The sequence below is a fragment of the Plecotus auritus genome (assembly GCF_963455305.1).
Source record: "Plecotus auritus genome assembly, chromosome: 5".
Classification (NCBI taxonomy): domain Eukaryota; kingdom Metazoa; phylum Chordata; class Mammalia; order Chiroptera; family Vespertilionidae; genus Plecotus; species Plecotus auritus.
Genome location: NC_137776.1, coordinates 149,826,841 through 149,847,592, shown reverse-complemented (window position 1 = coordinate 149,847,592; position 20,752 = coordinate 149,826,841). Strand labels below are relative to the sequence as shown.

At 45.2% G+C, this 20,752-nt stretch overlaps 1 protein-coding gene across 4 annotated transcripts in view; it reads left to right on the top strand.

Moving 5' to 3' along the window:
• TLE1 (TLE family member 1, transcriptional corepressor) overlaps positions 1-20,534 on the top strand; it is an 88,410-nt gene extending 67,876 nt beyond the window's left edge. For all 4 annotated transcript variants that reach the window (XM_080669563.1, XM_080669562.1, XM_080669561.1 and 1 more), the window contains exons 15-20: positions 10,529-10,778; positions 12,306-12,553; positions 15,932-16,079; positions 17,562-17,712; positions 18,595-18,671; positions 18,814-20,534. In XM_080669563.1, the coding sequence (XP_080525689.1) occupies positions 10,529-10,778; positions 12,306-12,553; positions 15,932-16,079; positions 17,562-17,712; positions 18,595-18,671; positions 18,814-18,921 (982 nt within the window). In that variant the 3' untranslated portion in view covers positions 18,922-20,534. The remainder of the gene's footprint in view (positions 1-10,528; positions 10,779-12,305; positions 12,554-15,931; positions 16,080-17,561; positions 17,713-18,594; positions 18,672-18,813) is intronic.
• The last annotated feature ends 218 nt before the right edge of the window (positions 20,535-20,752 follow it).

Sequence of the window (20,752 nt, the reverse complement as noted above, 5' to 3'; positions counted from 1 at the left end):
ATTTCATAGTCATTGGTGAATCTTTGGGAAAAGAATGGGCACATAAAGCTAAGCTCAACCAACCATTAAGGAAAGCCTGTTTCAAGAGTCATTGGTAGGAGATGTGCCCTGCTGCCAAGACCCCTCCTTGAATGCGGTATGTGAGGAAGTTGAGGGGAAGGTGGGCAGAGGTATGAACTACAGTGCTGGTCTCCAAGGCTGGTGTGCAGGGGATGGTTAACAGACACCCTGTTCCCAGTGTCTGTGCATGTGTGTGTTTGTATACAGTGTTGTGTGTGTTTGTATACAGTATTGTATATGTTAATAACGTGATTAGATACAAAGATTAAACCTTCAGTGAACAATACTGGTGTCATGCTTATTAGAGCCAAAATATTCATGTGCGTGACTTTGAGTTTGTGTTTACAGTAGTGTAAACAGGCGATGAGGTGCCCAGAGACAAGGACAGTGGCACAGTGACAAAGCTGTGAGACTCTCACATAGGAGGGTGCTTTTCTCCCCTGGGTCAAATGGCCACTGGTGTTGGTCTTTGGATCAGAGTGGTCCTTGCTCTCTAAAACAATTAAAATCTATTTTTTAGGATTATCTTTCAAGTTTGAGGTGTGCATATCATGTGAGCAAGATGGAGTTAATATCAGAGAGCAAAATGAACTCCCCCATTGTCAAGAGGATCTGGGCTGTACAGCCTTATTCCCATATCAATCCATGAATTAGTAACTTCTTACCAGTTAGTAAAGTAATGCTGCCCGAGACTGCTTCTCTACCCGCTGTGATCACAGACCAGTCTTTTCCTAGTTTGGCACATTGACGCTCTTGTTACATATGACACAGACGAATGGGGGACAGACACAAAGAATCCCAGTTTTGTAGTATAAGAGTCATGAACTGACTTTGTTGTATAAACGTTTCTCAGTGAGTTGACAATAGCAAAGGTCTGCAGACCAGCACTTAGACCAGCACTGGGCTGAGACACTTAAGAGAAAGGGAGACAAACCAGTAAGTCCAGAGTTGGGTGAACAAGGTGGTAAAAGCTTTGCAACGGTCTCTCTGAGAAATACCAGTCGAAATATTTGGGTGATTATTCATGGGTGTTTGAGCAAGAACTGTATGGCAGGCTTTGTGCTGGACTGTGGGCATGCTTCAGGCAAGAGAATGTTTGCTTTCCCCGCCTGGGGGCCTGTTGATGTAGTGGAGACATTGAAGGAACAACGCATGCTTTAGCTATGTGTGTGGTCGGTGATAAGTGCTGTGAGGACAGCAGTGGGTTAGAGGCAGACATTTGAAGAATGACCAGTTAGGAAGGGTAGGGCTTCCTGGGGTGAGGTGGACGCACCGAAGGCTGACGCATGTGCAGAAGGAATAGCCCCCGGGAAAAGGGACAGAGAGGGTGGGCTGTTGAGGAAAGAGTGAGATAAGCTCCCAGCACAGGGAGCAAATGGATGACTGCCTCTAGGAGAGTCCAGTGGGGACTGCAGGGACCTTGAGATGCCTCTGGTGTGAATGCTCATCTGTGGCTCGCCTTCTGCGATAGCCTCACCAAGTGGCTGTGCACCTCTGACCAAGCGTATCTAGTGAAGGGGACTTGCTGCTGTGTGAAAACTCTTCCAGCCCTTGAGCTGAGATCTGTCTCCCTGGAACTTTTACCCATCAATCCTGGTTCTCTCCTTCCCCCTGAGACCACATAGTGTGCCACTCATCCATCATCCTCACGACAGCTCTTCAGATATGTTTGGAGACCACCATCTGCCACGAGGCGTCTCTTCTGGCTGAACGTGTCCCTGCATCAGCCCTATCTTGTAGGATGTGATTCAGGTTCCTGCACCATCTGCTCACTGAGATCTAGACAGTTACCTCCCTCCTGTCCTCTCTTCCACAGATTTCATCGAGACTTGCTACCTAGGCATAGGGGACCCTTTTGGGAGCTCACAGCCTACTGATGGAGAGACAACATTAATCAAATCATTGCAAAAAATGAATGTCTAATTATAATTGAGATAAGAGCTATGACAGAGGAACTCTTCTGAGAAAGCATGTGACGGGCTGATCCCATCTGCGGGGAGGGTCAAAGAAGGATTCTTAGAAGTGTTTTCTGAGCTGCATTAACCTCCTAGGGGCAGGGCATAACCTCTAGCTGGAGGAACCAGCATATGCAAAAGGTCCCGTGGCCTTACATTCTTTTTATCAAATTGGACGAGCGCAAGATGACTCATGTCACCACTATCCTGTACTTGTTTTTGGTGCTAAAGTCATCTAAGATCTCGATAGGGTTTTGCAATTAACATGGTTATTTTCCCTCTCCCACACTGGTCTCTTCTAACTTCTATATCTTTGTTAAAGGCATATTCCCCATTCTCTCTGATATCTGGGCCCAAACTTAGCTTTTGATTCTTCCTTATTTAACTCTCATTTTACTCAGTCTTTTATTTGTTAAAATTCTTACTTATTTTGTGCTCACTTTTGTCAGTAGGATCCTAGATGAGTTTTCCCCTTTCTAAAGTATTTACCTGATGTGATCCATTTCTTGCTCGGAGGTCTTCAAAAGTTGCGTATAAGCTCCCCATGTGGCATTCAAGGGCCCTCAGTAACATCACTCCAGCCTCATGTCTGTTTGCATCTTGTGCTCAGGCCAGATGGGATATCCAGTTTTTTCCTGAAGGTTCCTCCTTCTATCCCGAGCAGCTTACCTTCTCATCAGTCTTCTCCTCTTCCTGTGGAAGTATTTTCTGTTCAAAGACCGCTTCAGTTGCTGCCTTCTTCATAAAGCCTTGCTGATGACTTCCCATGTATGATCTCTCTCCAGTGGCACCTTGTAACATCTTGTGCCACTTTTTCACACTTTGGCCTTTAGTAAACTGATGTCCACATGTCATTTGTATCTTCTACTTCCCCATGAGAATGGAAGCTTATGAAGTCCCTTGTCCCTGGAGCATCCCAGTAAACAACTATTTGCTGCATTGATTGGTGGGAGATGAGCCCAGGACTGTGGGAGACCCTGAGATTCAGCCTTCCAGAAGGAGGTTCACATTTTGCATTTTAGAGTTTAGTGGTGCTGGTTTTTACTTTAATTTACTTTTTATTTTAAAATATATTTTTCTTGATTTCAGAGAAGGAAGGGAGAGAGAGACAGAAACATCAATGATGAGAGAATCATTGATCGGCCGCCTCCTGCATGCCCCCCACCGGGGATCCAGCCCACAACCCAGGCATGTGCCCTGACTGGGAATCGAACCCTGATCTCCTGGTTCATGGGTCGATGCTCAGCCACTGAACCAGGCCGGCAGGGAAGTGGTGCTGACTTTTAAGTGGTAACCCTGGCAGTTTCCAAACCCTCCTGGTGAGATTTATTTGGCATTGTTTAGTCGGCTTTAATGGAACTCGTTTTTAGTTGTAGGCAGTGCATTCCCTAAGCTCTGTAGATCACTGGTGACAGAGGTTTGGAAATTAAGTCAGGTTGACATCTCTTTGTTGTGGAGACGTTTTTTCTGGCCCTGGAGCATTGCTGTCCTCCATAAATACTGGGGGCTTTGCTCCACCTGCCTCCCTCGTAGCACCTAGAAGTCACTAATAATAGTTTGGCTTAAGATTCCATCTTAGTTCCAGGTTCCTTCACCCTGTGTTTTAATGCTAGACATGTAATTGAGAAATCTTCCACCCACTTGTTTACTATTTAAATAAATCGTTAAAGTACCTTTTAGGAGTCAGAGCCTAAAGGGAGAAGAAAATGTTAACTACATTTGGGGTAAAATGGTCTCTTAGGAAACATGTTGTGAAGAGACACCACCCTGGCTTCTGGCCAAAGGACACTTCAGTGGCCGCATCCTCCCACCCCCTTTTTCCATTACTGAATTTACTTCTGGTTCCTCTGATGTCTAGATTCCACAGCCGGTTTATTTATTGGATTTGAAAATTACCTGTTATGACATTTGGGTGTTTTGTCTATTAAACACTAAAAGTAACATACCTGTTTTGTGCCTTATTATCACCATCTGGGTTTAGTTTAACTTCTGTTTTTCTACCCTTTGATGATCTGGGAATCTAATTTCTTGAGATTATATTGACATATGAGGCCCTTTCTTTTGATGTGAAGTACGTTAACCTGCTAGACAATTAACCCTCACTTTACTTCTCTACCTCTTCCCTTCTTCAGAAATTACTTTCTGCTTATCATATATTAAGTAGTTTGTACAGTTCTTGTGTACATCATGCTGTTTGCCTGTAGTGGTTGGATTCGTGGCTAGAATTTGTGAATTGAGCTTTGAAATGGCTGTATTTTAAACTTCTTTTTGTCTCGCTTATTGTCCATGAAATCTCTTGGTTTGTATCTTTTTCCTGCATTGAAGCCTCATTGCTGCCTCAGCACATCAGCAAATTTGAAAATATTTAATTGATGGAGGAAGAAGGGCCTAGGACACAGAATCATAAAATCCTACTTTGGCCAGAAATCCTCCCAGTTTATTGATCAGGCCATCTCTTGTTTTCTCTTTCTAGTAATTTACTTTTTCATATCCATTTACTTTTTCTGCATTTGCCTTTTTAATAACAGGAATAGCATTATAGTCAGCTACATAAGGAAACAAACAAGTTTTCTATCTTAATGCTTTGAAGTCCTCAACTTGTAGTATTTTGTTACTAAAGCCCTCTATTCTGTCGGGACGCCAAACTGGAAAAGTCCTGGGAAAGAAGTAAAGGATTTTATAGGTGTTATGGGTTGGATATGCAGACCCTAAGAAATGTTAAATGTCATATTGGCAAAGAGAGAAATTTTACCATCATAGATGAATTAAAGTCCTGAGGACCTGTTTTCTTTTGCTGAAATCTTAGAGTAATATGACTCTGATTTTCTTATGACCCCATGTCATACCCTCCCACCCCCAGCCACCACCTTCACTCGCCTGGTTCTTGAAGCTAAGAGTACACTCCAGAATCATAACTACACTATTCTCATCTTAGAATGAGCCCAGACACTCCAGCCCTCCAAGCCTCCTATGCCCAGGGCTCTGTAAAGAAGTGCATGGATATGTTGACATACCTGATGTCTCTTGAAGTGCAGGGTAGGTGTCTCCTTCCTGCTGGGCCCACATTATCCCTCTTGAGGTGAAAATGTCAGAGGTAGTGCTGATATGGAAGCTACAGTAAAGGTTAGAGTTCCACGTTTATAACCAACCTGCCCTGGACCGGGATCTTGGTTCTCCCACTCATTAGTCAGGGGGTAGGGGGCAGTCACCCTCTCCTGTACTACTTCCCTCCTCTTTAAATACTAAGGGATAGTACGCTGCCTCCTGGTACATGGGGAATAAAGGTCGAATCTGCCGTGTACTTCATAACTTTGCTGGAAGTACTATCCCACATCACTTCATTTACTCCACACCTCAGCAGTCGGGTGTACAGGGTCAGCCTTGTCATGGCGCATTGTAAAAGTAGGGAAATGATGGCTAAATGAGCTAGGTAAGATCCCCACATCTTATTAGTAGCTAAACTGAGACTCTAACCTGTCTCCTCACTAGTTACTGCATTCTTTTCAGCCACCAGCCACAGGATTGAGCATGCTGCCTGCGACCTGTGGCTGCGCCTGCCTCAGCATGCTTTGCAGGGTTCTTGCATCCACTGGGTTCTGCTGGCTTGGATTTCACTCCTTTATTATAGTTGCTTTTGTTGCCTTTCTGTTCATATCAACTATTGAGGGACTGCTCTCCTCCCCTGCTTGGGAAAGTTGATACCATCTTTTATCAATATTTGGTGCAACCTCTAGAAATTCCTTGGGAAAAGTTGGCTGGTACAACCCAGGGGGTCAGAGGGCTCTCCACATTCTCATAGTAGCTGACTTTCCTTGCCAGAGCAACCTTTCACGCCTTCATTTATAAGTGATTAGGTAGCAGTAGACAGCTTGGAGCATTGGGGTTCACTGAGTGCCAGCTGTGTGCTAGCTGGTGAAGTCATCCACCTGTCCCCGAAGAATGCTGGAATGAGAAAGACAGACATGTGAACACGTGCAGCAAATAGTCCACAGTGTGAGACGTGCTGTAGTCGAGATTGAGAGGAGGATACAGGATGAGCCAGACGCTGGGAAAGAATCATCCCGCCTGGGGCGGTGTGCCAGGCGAAGGAGGGAGGGAAGACGTGAGTGCACGTCCGAGGGAGGCCGTGCTGGTCTAGGCGGCAGGGAACAGCCTGTGTGCAACACTGGGAGGGACAGCCCAGCCCGCGATGTTTTAGGGGACTGGCCTGCTCCACATGGCTGGGAGTTTAGGATACAGGACGGCCCTGTGAAAGAGGCTCAGTTGTGAAGGACTTGGTTCCAAAGAGCTTGAAGAGCAAGCAAAGGTTTTTGACATGATCAGATTTTTGATACCTGTAAATACAGCAAGAAATCCTACGTCAAGCGTGCAAAGTCCACAGCCTTTATCTCTGGGGTCCGTGGTTCTTCATTACTGTTTACTGGCTTCTGCTGCTGCTGTTGCTATCTATTTATAGGGAACCAATAACTCTGTAAACACCTGTTTTCCTTTGGTCACGGAGCACAGCATAGTTTTATTAACAGGAGCCAGCCTGCCAGGAAAAAAGAACCTGCTTCCCCGGACGCAGTCTTGTTTTCCAGTTTTCCATGGCCGCTAAGAGGCATCCCTGTGGAGACTCTTGAGTTCCTCCCTCTCTGCTGTACCAATAAATGAAGAGTCTCGTGCTCTGACCATGTGTGATTTCATTCAGTTTTAAGTCTGTGATGTCCAGTGGGCTTTATTCTTTTCAGTTCTACAACCAGTTTTCACATTAGGATCCTGACCTGCAGGTGCTTGGTTCAGAAAGCTGGCTGGGGTGAGGCGGGGCTCCGTTCCCTTTCTTGGATAAGGTGGGTGGCCCTAGCAGTTTCGCCCTAACGAGGGCTATCGGGACTGTTCTCTCTGCCCCACAGGTTGCCACAATCCTATCCAGCCGTCCTCTTCTTTGTGCCGTCTCCCCACCCCTCCCGTGCCTTAGAATTTCCTGATTTTTGTGCCTGTCCGTTGCCCTGTGCTTTCCTGACCCTCACCCACACCGTCCTCCCTTTCCGTATATCCTGACCCTCACACTTGTCCACTGGTCCAGATAAGAGCCCTTGTTTCAGCATATCCTCTTCCTCTTCCTAAGTCATGGGTGTTTGATACTGATGCTGCCATTGCCTGAAGGCCCCTGCAGGTGTCAGGCACTGTGTTGTGCCCTGCAGTTTTGCAGCTGTCATCTCTTAGTCCTTACCACAGCCACTTCAACCTTTGTGTTGTATTATTATTTCTACCTTGTGGATCAGCAAACAGACATGTGATAGGCCGCAGGTGGTTAGGCCAGTAGGAAGGCCACTGTTAGCGAGGACAGTGAGCCAGGGCTTCACGATTCAGGTTCGTTTAAACCAAAGCCTGGGCTCTCAACTTGTCTGTGGGCCTAGTCTAACGTGCTCATCGGTCAGGAACCTCCCTCCCCACCCCCCTCGACTTTTTGAATAAACAAATGAATCCAAGATTGCAATTATTGAGATAGGAAAGTGTGTGAATCAACCTGTGTATAGCTCAGTGACTTTTCACCAAAAGCTCTCTAGAACCCTCCTGTGTCCCTTTGGGTCGCCCAGGGTGACCACCACTCAGATTTTTGAATTCTGTCTATGATTGAACTGGCAGTCACACCATATTCTTTCTGAATTCAGTCTTGAGATATATTCATAAATATTCTCTGTTTGTAAATCCCCCTTCCTGGTTGGTCTGACCCTTTCCCAGCCCCTCCATCAGAAACGTAAGTTTCCTCCTGCGTCTCATGAACATCTTCATGGTGCACCATCAGCGTGGCCTTTTCTCGGAGATGGTCCTGTTCTGTGGGTGAAAAGCGAATTCCAAACCCATCTCGCTTGCTCCCCTGGTCACTGCTTCCAGTCCACTCCTCTCTGGGACCCTCCACCTTCGGCATCGTTGTTCTGGTTTGTTCATTTGATTAGGCTCCCAGCACAGCGGCCAGTGCCTGCTTCCTCCGAGGCCCCCTGGGACTGAGGTATTGACATCCATACGGGTTTCCCCTGGGATGGACAAGTGTTCGCAGCTTCTGGCAGCAGTTCACTGCTCTGTGAATCAGTTTTAAATTGCTCAGCATGATCGCAGACCTCCTGCACAGTGTAAAGCAGAGGATGCCTGGGGCAGAGGTGGCATCTTCAGAGACGACAGGACAGCTCTTTGCCTGGACATGGTGCCTCTGTTTTGATCTGGAACATTTAACTCTATAATAAGCAAGGTTCCAGTGGAAGTAAGAAAAAATTTCCTTCCCTTAAAACCCGGAATTGCTGAAAGGGCTTCTGATGGAAACTTCGCCTGTGTGGAAGTGACTTATGGCAGAGAAACTGACCTTCACTCCTGCCATGTCGTCACAGCACAGAAAGCTTTGAGAGGCAAGTTCTCTCCCTGTGCCAACCACTGTTCTCCCTAAATACATTCAATTCGATTGTATTTTTTTAACTCACAGTTTATAGTCAATATTATTTTGTATTAGTTTTCTTCCCAGGGCAATAAAATGCGATTTGATTTCAAATATAATAAATGGCATAGGTTCGATTAACTATATAATGTGCATGTATTGAACTTATCATATGGACTTGATACATTACTAAGGGCAGCAAAGAATACTGTTGGATTCAAAAATATGAGGTTTAGTGGTTTGATGACATAAGGGCTTTGAGCTGTCGTTGTTTTATGTGTGTATTTATTGCCCAGGGCATTCTGTGTGGTTCCCATTTTGTGTGCTCAATTATTCAGATGAAGAGTAACATTAAGGATTTGGGCCACTGAGCCATTTAATATTATTTATTGTAACCAATTTGTCAGGAGAGAACAGATATGTAAGATTGTATCCTTTGATTGGGGGCAGGAGGGATTCTTTTAAAAGTCATGTGTTTGGTATTTTGCTTTTATAGGGAAAATAATAGCATATATTTTATTTTCAAGCTAAGCATGTATGTGGGTTTTATGTGCAGGCCAGTAGAGACCTGATATCTTGTATGAATTTTCAATTTTGTGCTTGCTAAGTTACTTTACAAATTTTGAGTTGGCATCAAAATGAAAACTTAAATTCTGTATTAATACTCACGGTCTTTAGATCTGTAAAGGGACTGCAAGGTGACAATGACAGGTTTCAGAGAGTGTCCAGATTTACCCCAGAGGGTTATGGGAAGGAAGAAACTTTACATACTTCATTTATTGTTTATATATATGGACATATAGAAAAGGTTTAATGTGGACCTTCTGACGAGAGAAAGTAAGAGTAGTCTTTAGTGTCATGTGCCAAATTCCATCAGTTTGGATGTGGGGTGAACATATTAGTAGTTCCATTCTCTGAAGTATCTTATTAACTTTGTGTATCTTTTATAACATCTGTTATATATTAGTGCTGGGAGTTTAAGCACTTTTACAAGAGAGAGAAAATATGCGTTGAGATTTTGGTGTGGAAACAGAAGTGTGCACTATGATTAGTTTGTTTGCATTTAGTAGGAGAAGAAAAAAAAAGCTTAAATAGCAGAGAAGTTTATTTCTCTCTCCCAGAGTGTCACCAAGGCCTGTGCATCCTGTCTTTCTGTTCTGCTTCCCTCAGCAATTGATTTCCATCTTCAGAGTCACCTTTTGGCCCCAAAAGGCTGCTGAAGCTCCAGTCATTTTGCTCATCTTGTAGGCAGCAGGAAGGAGGAAGAGAAGAGGGCAGGCACACCTCCCCTTTTATAATTCTTTTCTTTCGTTTCTTTAATTAATAAACTTATTTCTTAGAGCAGTTTTAGGTTCACAGCAAAATTGAGAGGAAAGTACAGATAGCACTCATGCCCCCACTGGGTCCCCTTTGTTTTAGATTAAGAACTTTACCTATGTCTCTGTGGTCAGAACAGGGACTTGGCTGGCTATAAGGAAGCTGGGAAGAGTAGTGTTTTAACTGGGAGTTTTGCTGGAGTTCATGTACAGGGAGATTGTTGCAGGAGAAATGTGAAATTTCTGTCACAAAGCCATTGACCTAAGAGAGTCTCTTTTCTTTTGTCTTGGTTATGCAAAACAAGAGTTTTAAATTGGTACTTTAGAAAGTTGTATTTGTTTGTGTTGAGAGGCACTGTTTACTGTTTATAATTATTATAAGTTCATAAGCGCTTGACATAAGCATCAAAAATAATCATTAAACATTATATAAAGAAATGATACCGTTATAAGGTATATGGAAGGAAGCATATAATGTTCATTTGGAGGCACATTTAGTGTTTTATAATTGGATTTGAAGGAATGCTTTATGGAATGGATACACACAATTTAAAAATTTAAATACAGTTCAATATATGTGTCTTTTGTTCTGTTACTCTTTTAAATTAGTTCCATCAGTAAATACTTCAACTTACATTGATTTTAAAAGGAAATAGTAACAAGCGAATCTTTCCTTTTCTTTGTCTTTCTCACAGAAGTGTGTGGAGGTTGTGACTAATTGCTTTATGATAGATGTTTTTTTTTTCCTCTCCTGCCCGTCTCTCTTCTCCGATCATCCCGTCCCAAAGTGCATACTCCTTCCACGTGACAGCAGATGGGCAGATGCAGCCTGTCCCTTTCCCCCCCGACGCCCTCATCGGACCCGGCATCCCCCGACACGCTCGCCAGATCAACACCCTGAACCACGGGGAGGTGGTGTGCGCAGTGACCATCAGCAACCCCACGAGACACGTGTACACGGGTGGGAAGGGCTGCGTCAAGGTCTGGGACATCAGCCACCCCGGCAATAAGAGCCCTGTCTCTCAGCTTGACTGTCTGGTGAGTGAGCAGAACCCAGTGCACAAGGGTAATTTCTCCCTGGAGACTCAGTAAGGAAATAGCTGTCCGGGCCTGGGTTTTAATTCTCATTAGGAGGAAATGGAAACCCATTCTGTTTCCTGTGTTAGCGATTTAGCTCCCTGCCACCCCTCTCCCGTAGATGTGAAGTTTTCATTTGCTGCTCTTTCAGTGGTTAAATCCCATGATGGATTTCTTTTAGAAAAATATTTTAGAGTCGTTTACAGAAGCTGTCCTTGTTCAAATGTGTATTCAAAAGGGGTTTCCCATTTAATGGATGAAAGCTCAGCGAGCCCTGGACTCTGAGCCCTGCAACCCACTCAACTTTTAATTTCCCTGCAGCCTTTGGATAAATATTGAATAGTAAACATTTGATAACGTGGCATTAAAACCAGTCTGAACAGGGTCTGTGTTTTCAGGGAGGCCTGGGGAGCTGGCTGGGTTTTATTACCTTAACTTCAGGAAAGGGTTAATGGATCATGCTGCGAGAAATCAGGGCAGCCATCAGCAAAACAGGAGTGGTGAGAAGGCTTTCCCAGGTGCCCCGTCCACCTCTCAGCATCCGAGAATACCACTGTGCATTTTCCAGGATCATAGGACATGCTGGGCATGCTCCGGTCGCTAAGCTGTAACCCTGGGATCTACAGACCACATATGGTTCGCCTGAGGCAGGCCAAGGCCACCCTGCTCCTGAGTGGAGTCTGCCGGCACTCGGCTGTACAGGTGGTGCCCTTTACTCACTGCCTGCCTGGACTCCGGAGAGCACTTCCAAAAAGAAGGGTTGCAGGATTTCCCATCTTTGAGTGAGAGACCATGATGAAAGCATAGCAAAAATAACTCAGCTATGTCTATTTGGGTTGGAGGATAGCAGTTATTTCTTTCGGGGGTAGGGCTGTCATTTTAGGTCCCACTTCTTTTTGTAAGATGTGTTGATTTTGATGGAGAGATGCCCTCTTTTATTAATTTCTTTTGTCTTTGGATTGAGAGGCATAAATAATGACAGCAGCCAGGTTACAGGAAAGCAGCTCTGTTAAATTCCTGGACAAGGAGGCACCTGGCTAATGAGGACACGGTGCAGGCCTAGGTACAGCTAAGAGTAATGGACACCAAAGCATAGGCAGGGGGTCTACAGTCCCCAAATACTAGTAAATAACAGAGAATGATGAGATCAAATATTTATAAACTAGCTTTGCAAAGAGGTTTCTTCATAGAGAAGTCTATGTGTATCTACCTCACATTTACTGATAACTTCAGTTCTGTCTACTCGGCAAGAACTGAACGTGAGGGACAGTCCTGTCTGAGCATGCAATCCTTTGAGTTCGTTTCGTTTACTCTTTCGAGGGAGACAGCTGCAATCAGATCCTGATTTTTATGACAGAATTCTTGCTTGTTAGTGTCCGTGAAATACCACTTTTCAGGTCAAAAAACCAAGATAGCAGTTAGAGAACATGGCATTGTTATGGTTTAGTGTATAGTACATGCAGCGATTGAATTGTATTTATTTCACAGAACAGAGATAACTACATCCGTTCCTGCAAATTGCTCCCTGATGGCTGCACTCTGATAGTGGGAGGGGAGGCCAGCACTCTGTCCATCTGGGACCTGGCCGCCCCAACCCCTCGCATCAAGGCGGAGCTGACGTCCTCGGCCCCCGCCTGCTACGCCCTGGCCATCAGCCCTGACTCCAAGGTCTGCTTCTCCTGCTGCAGCGACGGCAACATCGCCGTGTGGGACCTGCACAACCAGACGCTGGTGAGGTGAGCACAGGTGGTTTTCTATCAGTGGGGAGGTCAGAAGGCCTCCTGTCTCCCCTGCTTCTCCAGCTGCCCCCAGGCACTCAGCCCACACATTCAGATCTTACTGTGTACCCGGCTGGGAGCCGGGTATTGGGAATGCAAAGACGGAATTGTGTGGCTTCCCTTGGGGGACTCACCATCTTGATGCTGTGCTTGAGTGTCCCCTAGACTGTATATTTAAGTCCCTAATGTTCCCATTTCCATTCTTCAGGCACATATAGATGCCAGGCTTGTTTAAAAAGTATTCCTGGCTTTTGCCACATGGCAGCACATTATGGATTCCATGGCGGTATGAAGGGTCCTCAGTGGTAGATGGTTTTGGCTTTTTTTTTTTTTTTTGCTAATCCTGAGGATATTTTCCCATTGATTTTTAGAGAGAGTGGAAGGGAGGGGGAGAAATGGAGAGAGAGAAGCATCGATGTGAGAGAGGCACATTGATTGGTTGCCTCCTACACACCTGCAGCTGAGGTACATGCTTTTGACTAGACTCGAACCCGGGACCCTTCAGTCTTCAGGCTGATGCTCTATCCACTGAGCCAAACCAGCTAGGGCAGATAGTTTTGGCTTTGGCTAGAACCTTGTTTGTGCAAACAGGAGCCAACTAATAAAGGATAACAAAACGAACATTTGAAGAGGAGATTGCATGAATTTTACACACAGTTTTTTAAATATCTGTGTTTGTTTCTATTTATTTATTTATTTTTATTTCAGAGAGAAAGGGAGAGGGAGAAAGAGAAGGAAACATCAATGATGAGAGAGAATCATTGATTGGCTGCCTCTCCTGCACATCCCCCACTGGGGATCGAGCCCACAACCTGGGCATGTGCCTTGATCAGAATCAAACCTGGGACCCTTCAGTCCAACACTGTCCATTGAGCCAAACCGGCCAGGGCATATCCGTGTTTCTTGATAACTAGCTAACTAAGCCCTGTCCAGGGTCTCTCACCAGGAATAAGCCTGACTTCTTGGAACCTGTGCTCCTAACCATAGTGAGAGCTGCAGTCACCACCTTTGTGTCTCTTCTTGGCTCCGGCAGCTCACTCCCTCCACCTAAGTCACTGCTTACACCAGAGATTTTACAGAAAAATCTTTGAAAATGTAAGCACTAAAACATCCAGGCAAAACTAGCATCTTTCGCCCTTTCATTTCACAGTTCATCTTCACTCTGAAACACTCGTTTATGGTGTGATTTTAGGCTCATGAATTGCTTAGCAGGCCTCCTCCCAATGCTTTGGGCCTGTGTGCTGGAGGAAGGGTTGGACAGACCGTGGAGGTCATCAGAGCAGCTCCCTCTCATTCCAGTGAGAGTCTCTGAGCCAGGCTCTGTCCCTGTGTGCACGTGACGGTGTGGTGGTTATTTCTCTCTTGCCACTCACTGGGCAGAATGAGCAAATTAATGGAGCTAGAGCTGACAACTGTTTCAGACTTTTAATCTAGCAAGTGTTCACTTGTTTTTTCTGTGTGTGTGTTTGTTTTTTAACTTAGGAAATAGCACTTTCAAAATACCAGTTCTCAGTGCTTTCAACTCTTAACCCATTTAGTCCTCATAATTTCAGCACTCCTGTTATTCTGATTTTATAGAAGAGGAGCTGGAGGCACAGAGTTTAAGTCACACAGCCCGGCATGATGGAGCTGTGATTGGGTCCGGGCATTCTGTTCTCATGTCTGTGTTCTGAACCCCTGCTCTGTGCCAGCCCCCTGGAGATCAATACCTGTTTCATATAATGGGGTGGTGCTTCACAAACCTCTTTCTCAGTTTGGACCAGCCACCTATGGATACCAGCTGCTCTGAGCAACCAGGCAGTGTAGAGTCTATGAATACCTTTGTATCTACTGTGAACTGCACATTCTGAACAGTCCTGGGGTCTTGCCTTGTCGGAGCCTGAGAGTAGTGCAGAGATGTGTGGACAGAGGGATGGAGGGACACCTACCAACCGCCATAAGTCAGCAAAGACATTTGTAGTCAAGGAGTGAGAGTATTTCATGAGTTCTGGAAGTAAGACGAAGTGAGAGGATGAAATGGAGGGGAGTCACTGGGTTTCAAGAGTGCTTGGAGGAAAGAGAAGCTGCACTTGCAGCATGTGGAGCAGGGTCTGCCCTAGGCCTGTGTGACTGGTGGGAAGTCTGGAGCCCACTGGGGTGCATGTGCATGGTGAGAGTTTGGGAGAACAGGGGTGTCGGGGAAGAGGAGGACAGAGACAGAAGTTCAGAGTGGCTTGCAGAGGAAAGATTTTTGAAGGGATGGTTCTCATGTTGTCTCAGCATTCAGGGCAACAGCAGTGCTGTTTTATTCCCTTACACGCTTACTAAATTCCAAGCTCAGCTTAAAAGTATGGAGACTTGTGGGCATAATAAATGAGTGGAAAGACAGGTATGGGAAATCCCCTCTTGGCATTGAAATTCCCAAGCAGCTCTATACTGGGTCCTGTTACCATCGCAATTGGGCCCCTGAGCATCTCTCACCTGTTCTGGTGGCTCTCCCGCCAGCTCCCTCTGAGCATGCAGAACCGGGTCCCGGACCCACAGACTGCCAGCCCTGCAGCGACTTACATTGATTTCCTCCCCTAGCGGGCTCCACCTGCTGCCTAGCAGAGCATCTGTGCTCAGCAGATCCTGTTGGCTGATTGTTCTTGGTGTCGTTTTGTGATTAAAGCTCGAGGGTTCCCTTTAAGAGACCGACCTTGTGCTCAGTCTTGCTGAGGTGCCAGGGGTCAGCTTCAGCGGTTAGCTTTATCTCTGCTCAGCACCTTCGAGTCCGGAGGTGGGCACGACCCTTTGTCTCTGTGAGTCCAGATTTGGAATGCAGGGCTCCTTCTAACACAGAGAGCAAGGGCGGGTCGCTATGAGCTCAGCCTCTGTTGGCTAGAAGGGCACGGCTGTGTTGACTCACCGCTGTGCTGTGAGTGCTGCTAGGCCCGGAGCCCGTAATGTGGCGATGCAGGCCTGCAGGATTAAAGCCGGGCCTTCATCTCTCTTTGAGGAATGCGGCTGGGATTCTGTGTGGTTGTCTCTTGTTTTCTTCTAACACATAAAACATTTTTCCAGACCTGGGAGAGATTTTACCTTCCAGGCGGGTCTGTAAGAACAGCTATAGTAGCGTGTTTGACTTCTGTGCAGTGACCTAAGATGGCATTCCATTTCTTTAGCACTTGGATCATGAAGAAAGAAAAAAGCCTGCAGGTGCACCGTCTTCCTCCTCGGGGAAGGTTGGTTTGATCTTGTACATCAGCAGACACTGAAGAGATGACACACACACCCCGAGTCCAAAACCAACAACACAACAGTGTTTACCTTGAGCTCTGGCAGGAAATCATTATTCAATCTGGTTTGTTTTATCAGGCAATTCCAGGGCCACACAGACGGGGCCAGCTGTATTGACATTTCTAATGATGGCACCAAGCTCTGGACGGGCGGCCTGGACAACACGGTCAGATCCTGGGACCTGCGCGAAGGGCGGCAGCTGCAGCAGCACGACTTCACCTCACAGGTGCCCGGCTCCTCCTACCTGGAATCTGGGAGGTGGTGTGAGTGTGTGTGTGTGTGTGTGTGTGTGTGTGTCCTCTCCCTCCCTTTGTACCCCATGACAGCAGTAGCTATACAAACAGACCGGGCTTAAATTTGAGATACTGATTTTTTTTTTTAAACACCAACAAACAAGCCCTTGAAACAGCTGCCTGCCCCCACCTGCCCCTCACCCAGCTTTAACAGTTAGCGACATGTGGCCCGTCTTGTCTCATCTATCACTCCTGCCCCAGACACACTTAGAGTGGTGTCTAAACTCCTGTAGGTTAATCCCTGATAGCTGTTACAGTCATATATGAGTTCGTTTAAGGAATCGGTGCAATCAGGAATATCCAGCTTTCCCGCAGCGGGTTGGGTCTGCTTCTCCCCGCCTCATGTGAGGGTGAGAGCTGATAATTTGATTCACATATAAACAGCTTGAAAAGCATGCAGGCTCATCACAAGGAGTAGAGGAAAGTCACAACAGCTCTGAAAGTTAATTCATTTTTCTTGCATCAGGGAACATAAAAAAATGCTGCAGCCTCTCCATGGGTGCCTGTTTTATTACTCACCCTTTAGAAAATGGACTCATGGCTGACTAAATTTATAGAGTTTTGAAAAGATATAAAACTCTCAACTTTGATTGTGGATTGTGAAGATTATTTAGATGACAAGCTTCTGAATCTAGGTGTGTTTGGGGAAAGACTGCCATTTTAAGTGCTTTCTGATGGTAGAAGTGTTCTTCTCAACATTAGACTTATTTTTTTGTAATGAAATAATTCCACTCAGAAAAAAAATAGGATAAAAAAAATAGGATAAAAATAATTATATATAATACTAAATTTTGTGTCCCTGTTAAAATTTTGTGGAGTTTCTTCCCTGTTTTAGCCCTTTTTCCCAGTATGAGTAAGATTCTGTTTGGTCTGCGCTCCCCCCCCGCCCCCCTTTTTAAACTTCTTGTGGAAATTTTCAAATACATAAGAGAGTACAGAGAATGTGAAAGCATATATGAGAGGACAGAGGATTGTACAGTAAACCCCACCTGCCCCTCACCCAGCTTTAACAGTTAGTGAACGTGGCCCGTCTTGTCTCATCTATCACTCCTGCCCCAAACATTAGCTTATGGTATAGTAAATGCCAGACATTCTGTCATTTCAGCCATAAGTATTTCAGTTGGTATTTGTAAAGACAAGGATCCCTTGAAACAACACACACAAAAATACCATTAATATTGAGAATAACTTCTTAGTTTCATCACATATAAGTGCTCCCATTTTTCCAGTTGTCTCATATAAAGATGTTTAACACTTGGCTCATCTGAGTTGAGTTGCTTGTTGTCGACTTGACCACAGTCTGGAGTTTGCTGATTCCATCCTCCTGTTCTTGCTATTTTTCCCCCTTCCCTGTTGCCTTTTTCCATCGTAAGTTTACTAGGCAAACTCATCAGTGAGCTGCTCTGTTCTTGTAGATCTTCTCCCTGGGGTACTGCCCCACCGGGGAGTGGCTGGCCGTGGGCATGGAGAGCAGCAACGTGGAGGTCCTCCACGTGAACAAGCCTGACAAGTACCAACTGCACCTCCACGAGAGCTGCGTGCTGTCCCTGAAGTTTGCTTATTGTGGTGAGTGCAGCTGAAGGGACCCCCGAGGACAGCGATGGCCTCTGTGGAAAAGACTTTTAGAAAAATAGAGCCGAGATCGTATCTGGAAAAAAATATTGTTCTCTGAGCAGCTGGAAGCAATAATTCCACTGTCTTAATATGTCCCTCAGAGCACAATGATGTCTGTTTTCCTAATTCGAGAGAAGTCAGCAGGCAGTGAAATTGCCTCATACAAGGTTTTGACACGTTTGTTTTTGGTGGGGAGAGTCTGGGGTCAGGGTGGGGCACAGTTAGTTGCAGCTCTGAAGAGGGCTGGGAGGGGATTTATTGAAGAGGCAGGCAGGAGTGGAGGGAGTCATGGGGGAGTGACCAGGGTACAGAGCCCACAGTCAGGATGTAATGTGTAGCTGAGCCTGAAGGTTGCACCCTGCAGTGCGGATACAGAGGGAAGAGGTCCACACGGTATCAAACACTTGTTCGCGAGGTCGATGTTGGATGAGTAGCTATCACCACTGACCGCACTCTGTACACCATGCGTCGTGTCTGGCATTTTACTTAGGTCTGTCATTTAATCCTTAGCCCCATTTTGTCATGGGGAGAGGTACAAGGACAGCAAAGTCACTGATTCCCTGTTTGAGGACCCACCGTGTGCTGGGTGTGGTGCTACCCATCGTGGCTAAGGAGGCTGACATGGTCCTTGCCACTGCTTTCATTAAACCAAGATCACAGGTGATTCACAGCAGAGCCTGGATTTAAAACTGCTGTCTCTACTCATAGCATAGCCCAGCCCTTGGACAAGATAGTTCATGATTAAAAATGCACTGAGTTTGATTAAGTCCGTGGAGCTAATAGTGTAGTAGGGATTTTATCTTGTTAAACTACATCTTCCTTTGCTAATTCTAGGTAAGTGGTTTGTGAGTACTGGGAAAGATAACCTCCTCAACGCTTGGCGGACCCCCTACGGAGCTAGTATATTCCAGGTGAGTCAGTGTTCCTTATCGAGAAGGACAGTTTGGCTTCGGCGGTCCAGTGACACCCCAAGTGGAAGGTACCTTGGAGGGAGCAGGGCCCCTGAGTATCTCTGTTCTACAGTAAATATGCCCCCACTGTTCTCTCTTCCAGTCCAAAGAGTCCTCCTCTGTGCTCAGCTGTGACATCTCTGTGGATGACAAGTACATAGTCACTGGCTCAGGGGACAAGAAGGCTACAGTCTACGAAGTCATCTACTGAAAACATTATGTGGTTTAATGTTTATAGTTGAATTGGGCCAAAATGTTTTGAATTTGTAGAAATAGAAGAGTTGTAACTTTAAAAACAAGAAAACCTGTTTTTAAACCTTGACACAAAACGACTTTGAGTCTACAAAGAGGAGGCGACGCGTCCATCAACAGAAGGTCACCTATCTGCCTAGACCAAATGGAGCACCAAGGCCAGGTGGACAGAGGGGCTGGGGCTGCGGGCTTGAGGCACAGAGCCTGTGGTTCGGGCAGAGCCGGTCCTTTTCTTTCTGTGTGATCTGCACAGATTACCTTTCTGTTCCTTGCAGTTCCCCTCATGTTCCGTCCTTGGTAGCGCAGTGGTGTCTCCAATGAACTTGTTTCCTGGTTTTGCATCTTGTGAAATGTTTTTTTGTATTTTTGTTGAAGGTTAAACATTTGTATAAATTGTAAATATATTTGGTTTATTACAGTAAAGGCTTTAGTACCAATAAGTGGTTTTCCTTTGCCTTCTTGTTGTTATCAACACTTTGGGATCATTGATGTGGGTTTTATAAGCAAAGTCCAAACATTTGTAGAGGAAGTTTTAAAAGCATTTCTGATTTTGTTAATGTATTTGGCCATGGGTTTCCGCTGCATGGCATCCCAGTCAACACTTTTGAGTTACTGGAAACCCAACACTAGGTATCGCGAGTAAATCAAAGGTATATAAATAACAGTTTTATTTGGGAAACTAAGATAACTTGGTCAAAATTTATTCTTCTGTTAGGATACTCTTGTCATTCGAGGTCACAGGTGAAAGTTCTGCTTCCCTTGGTGATTCATTGGGAAACAGAATGGTCTTTTCTCTGGGAAGGCTCAGCTTTTTCAAACCTTTAATCTCTCCTTCACAAGCTTCACGTCTCAAGGAGTGGAGGTAACTGGGGCCTAGTGTTAAGATTGATGATGTTCACGAAGCTGTCGAGTTTATTAACCTGTAAAAGAAAGGTGAGCTGTCAACTGGTTTTGTCTCCATTAATACTTATTTGATCTGTTATATTAACTTACTGTTCTTAAGCCAACCACACCCAGCGCTTCACCTCATTCTCCTCCGTTACGGCTTCCCCTGCAGCTCAGCCGTTACGAGTCCGTTCCTCTTTGTGGGTGAGCTTTTACTAATTAGACTAGATGAAATCTAACCCTGGGCTTTGAATAAGTTGCCATACAAGTTTCCTCCTGAAAAGAGTCCAGGGCTCATTCTATATATACCTATTGTTTACTGTTATATTTTAGAAAATAATGAGCAACGATGTTGAGCCACGTTTCCTGGCTGTTTAAAAATCGCATCTAAGGACTTTTAATGTTCTTGCTTTCTTATGATCCCGAGAGCTGTTGTTAAGTTTGTCTTAATATTTTTTTTTGGTTTGCTATCCAGACCTTATTTTTTATATATTTAACAACATTATTTTGTTTGCTTTTTGCCAAAATAATGCTTGTTTATGTCCAGAGTTTGTTAAATATTTTCTCTTATTAAGCGAATGGCAAAGCCCTAATTACTAACTTGATTTCTCTCATCCTTTCCTTGTGTAATGAAGCAGGTTTCTGTACCACAGACTCTGATGGCTGATTAAAGGACCATGTACCTTCTTTGTTCTCTCTTCTTCCCCGCCTCACTTCCCCATTTTCTGTAATAGTAGGATAGAGGTTAAGTTACTGGAACAGAGACTCCACTATACAGTGGCTTAGAGACCACAAAGGTTTGTGTCTCTCCCACATAAGACCCAGAGACTTGGGCCAGCAGTGCCACTCTGCCTCCGGGGTGGCTTCATCGTCCCCACTTCCAGTTGGCAATGGACAGAGTGGAA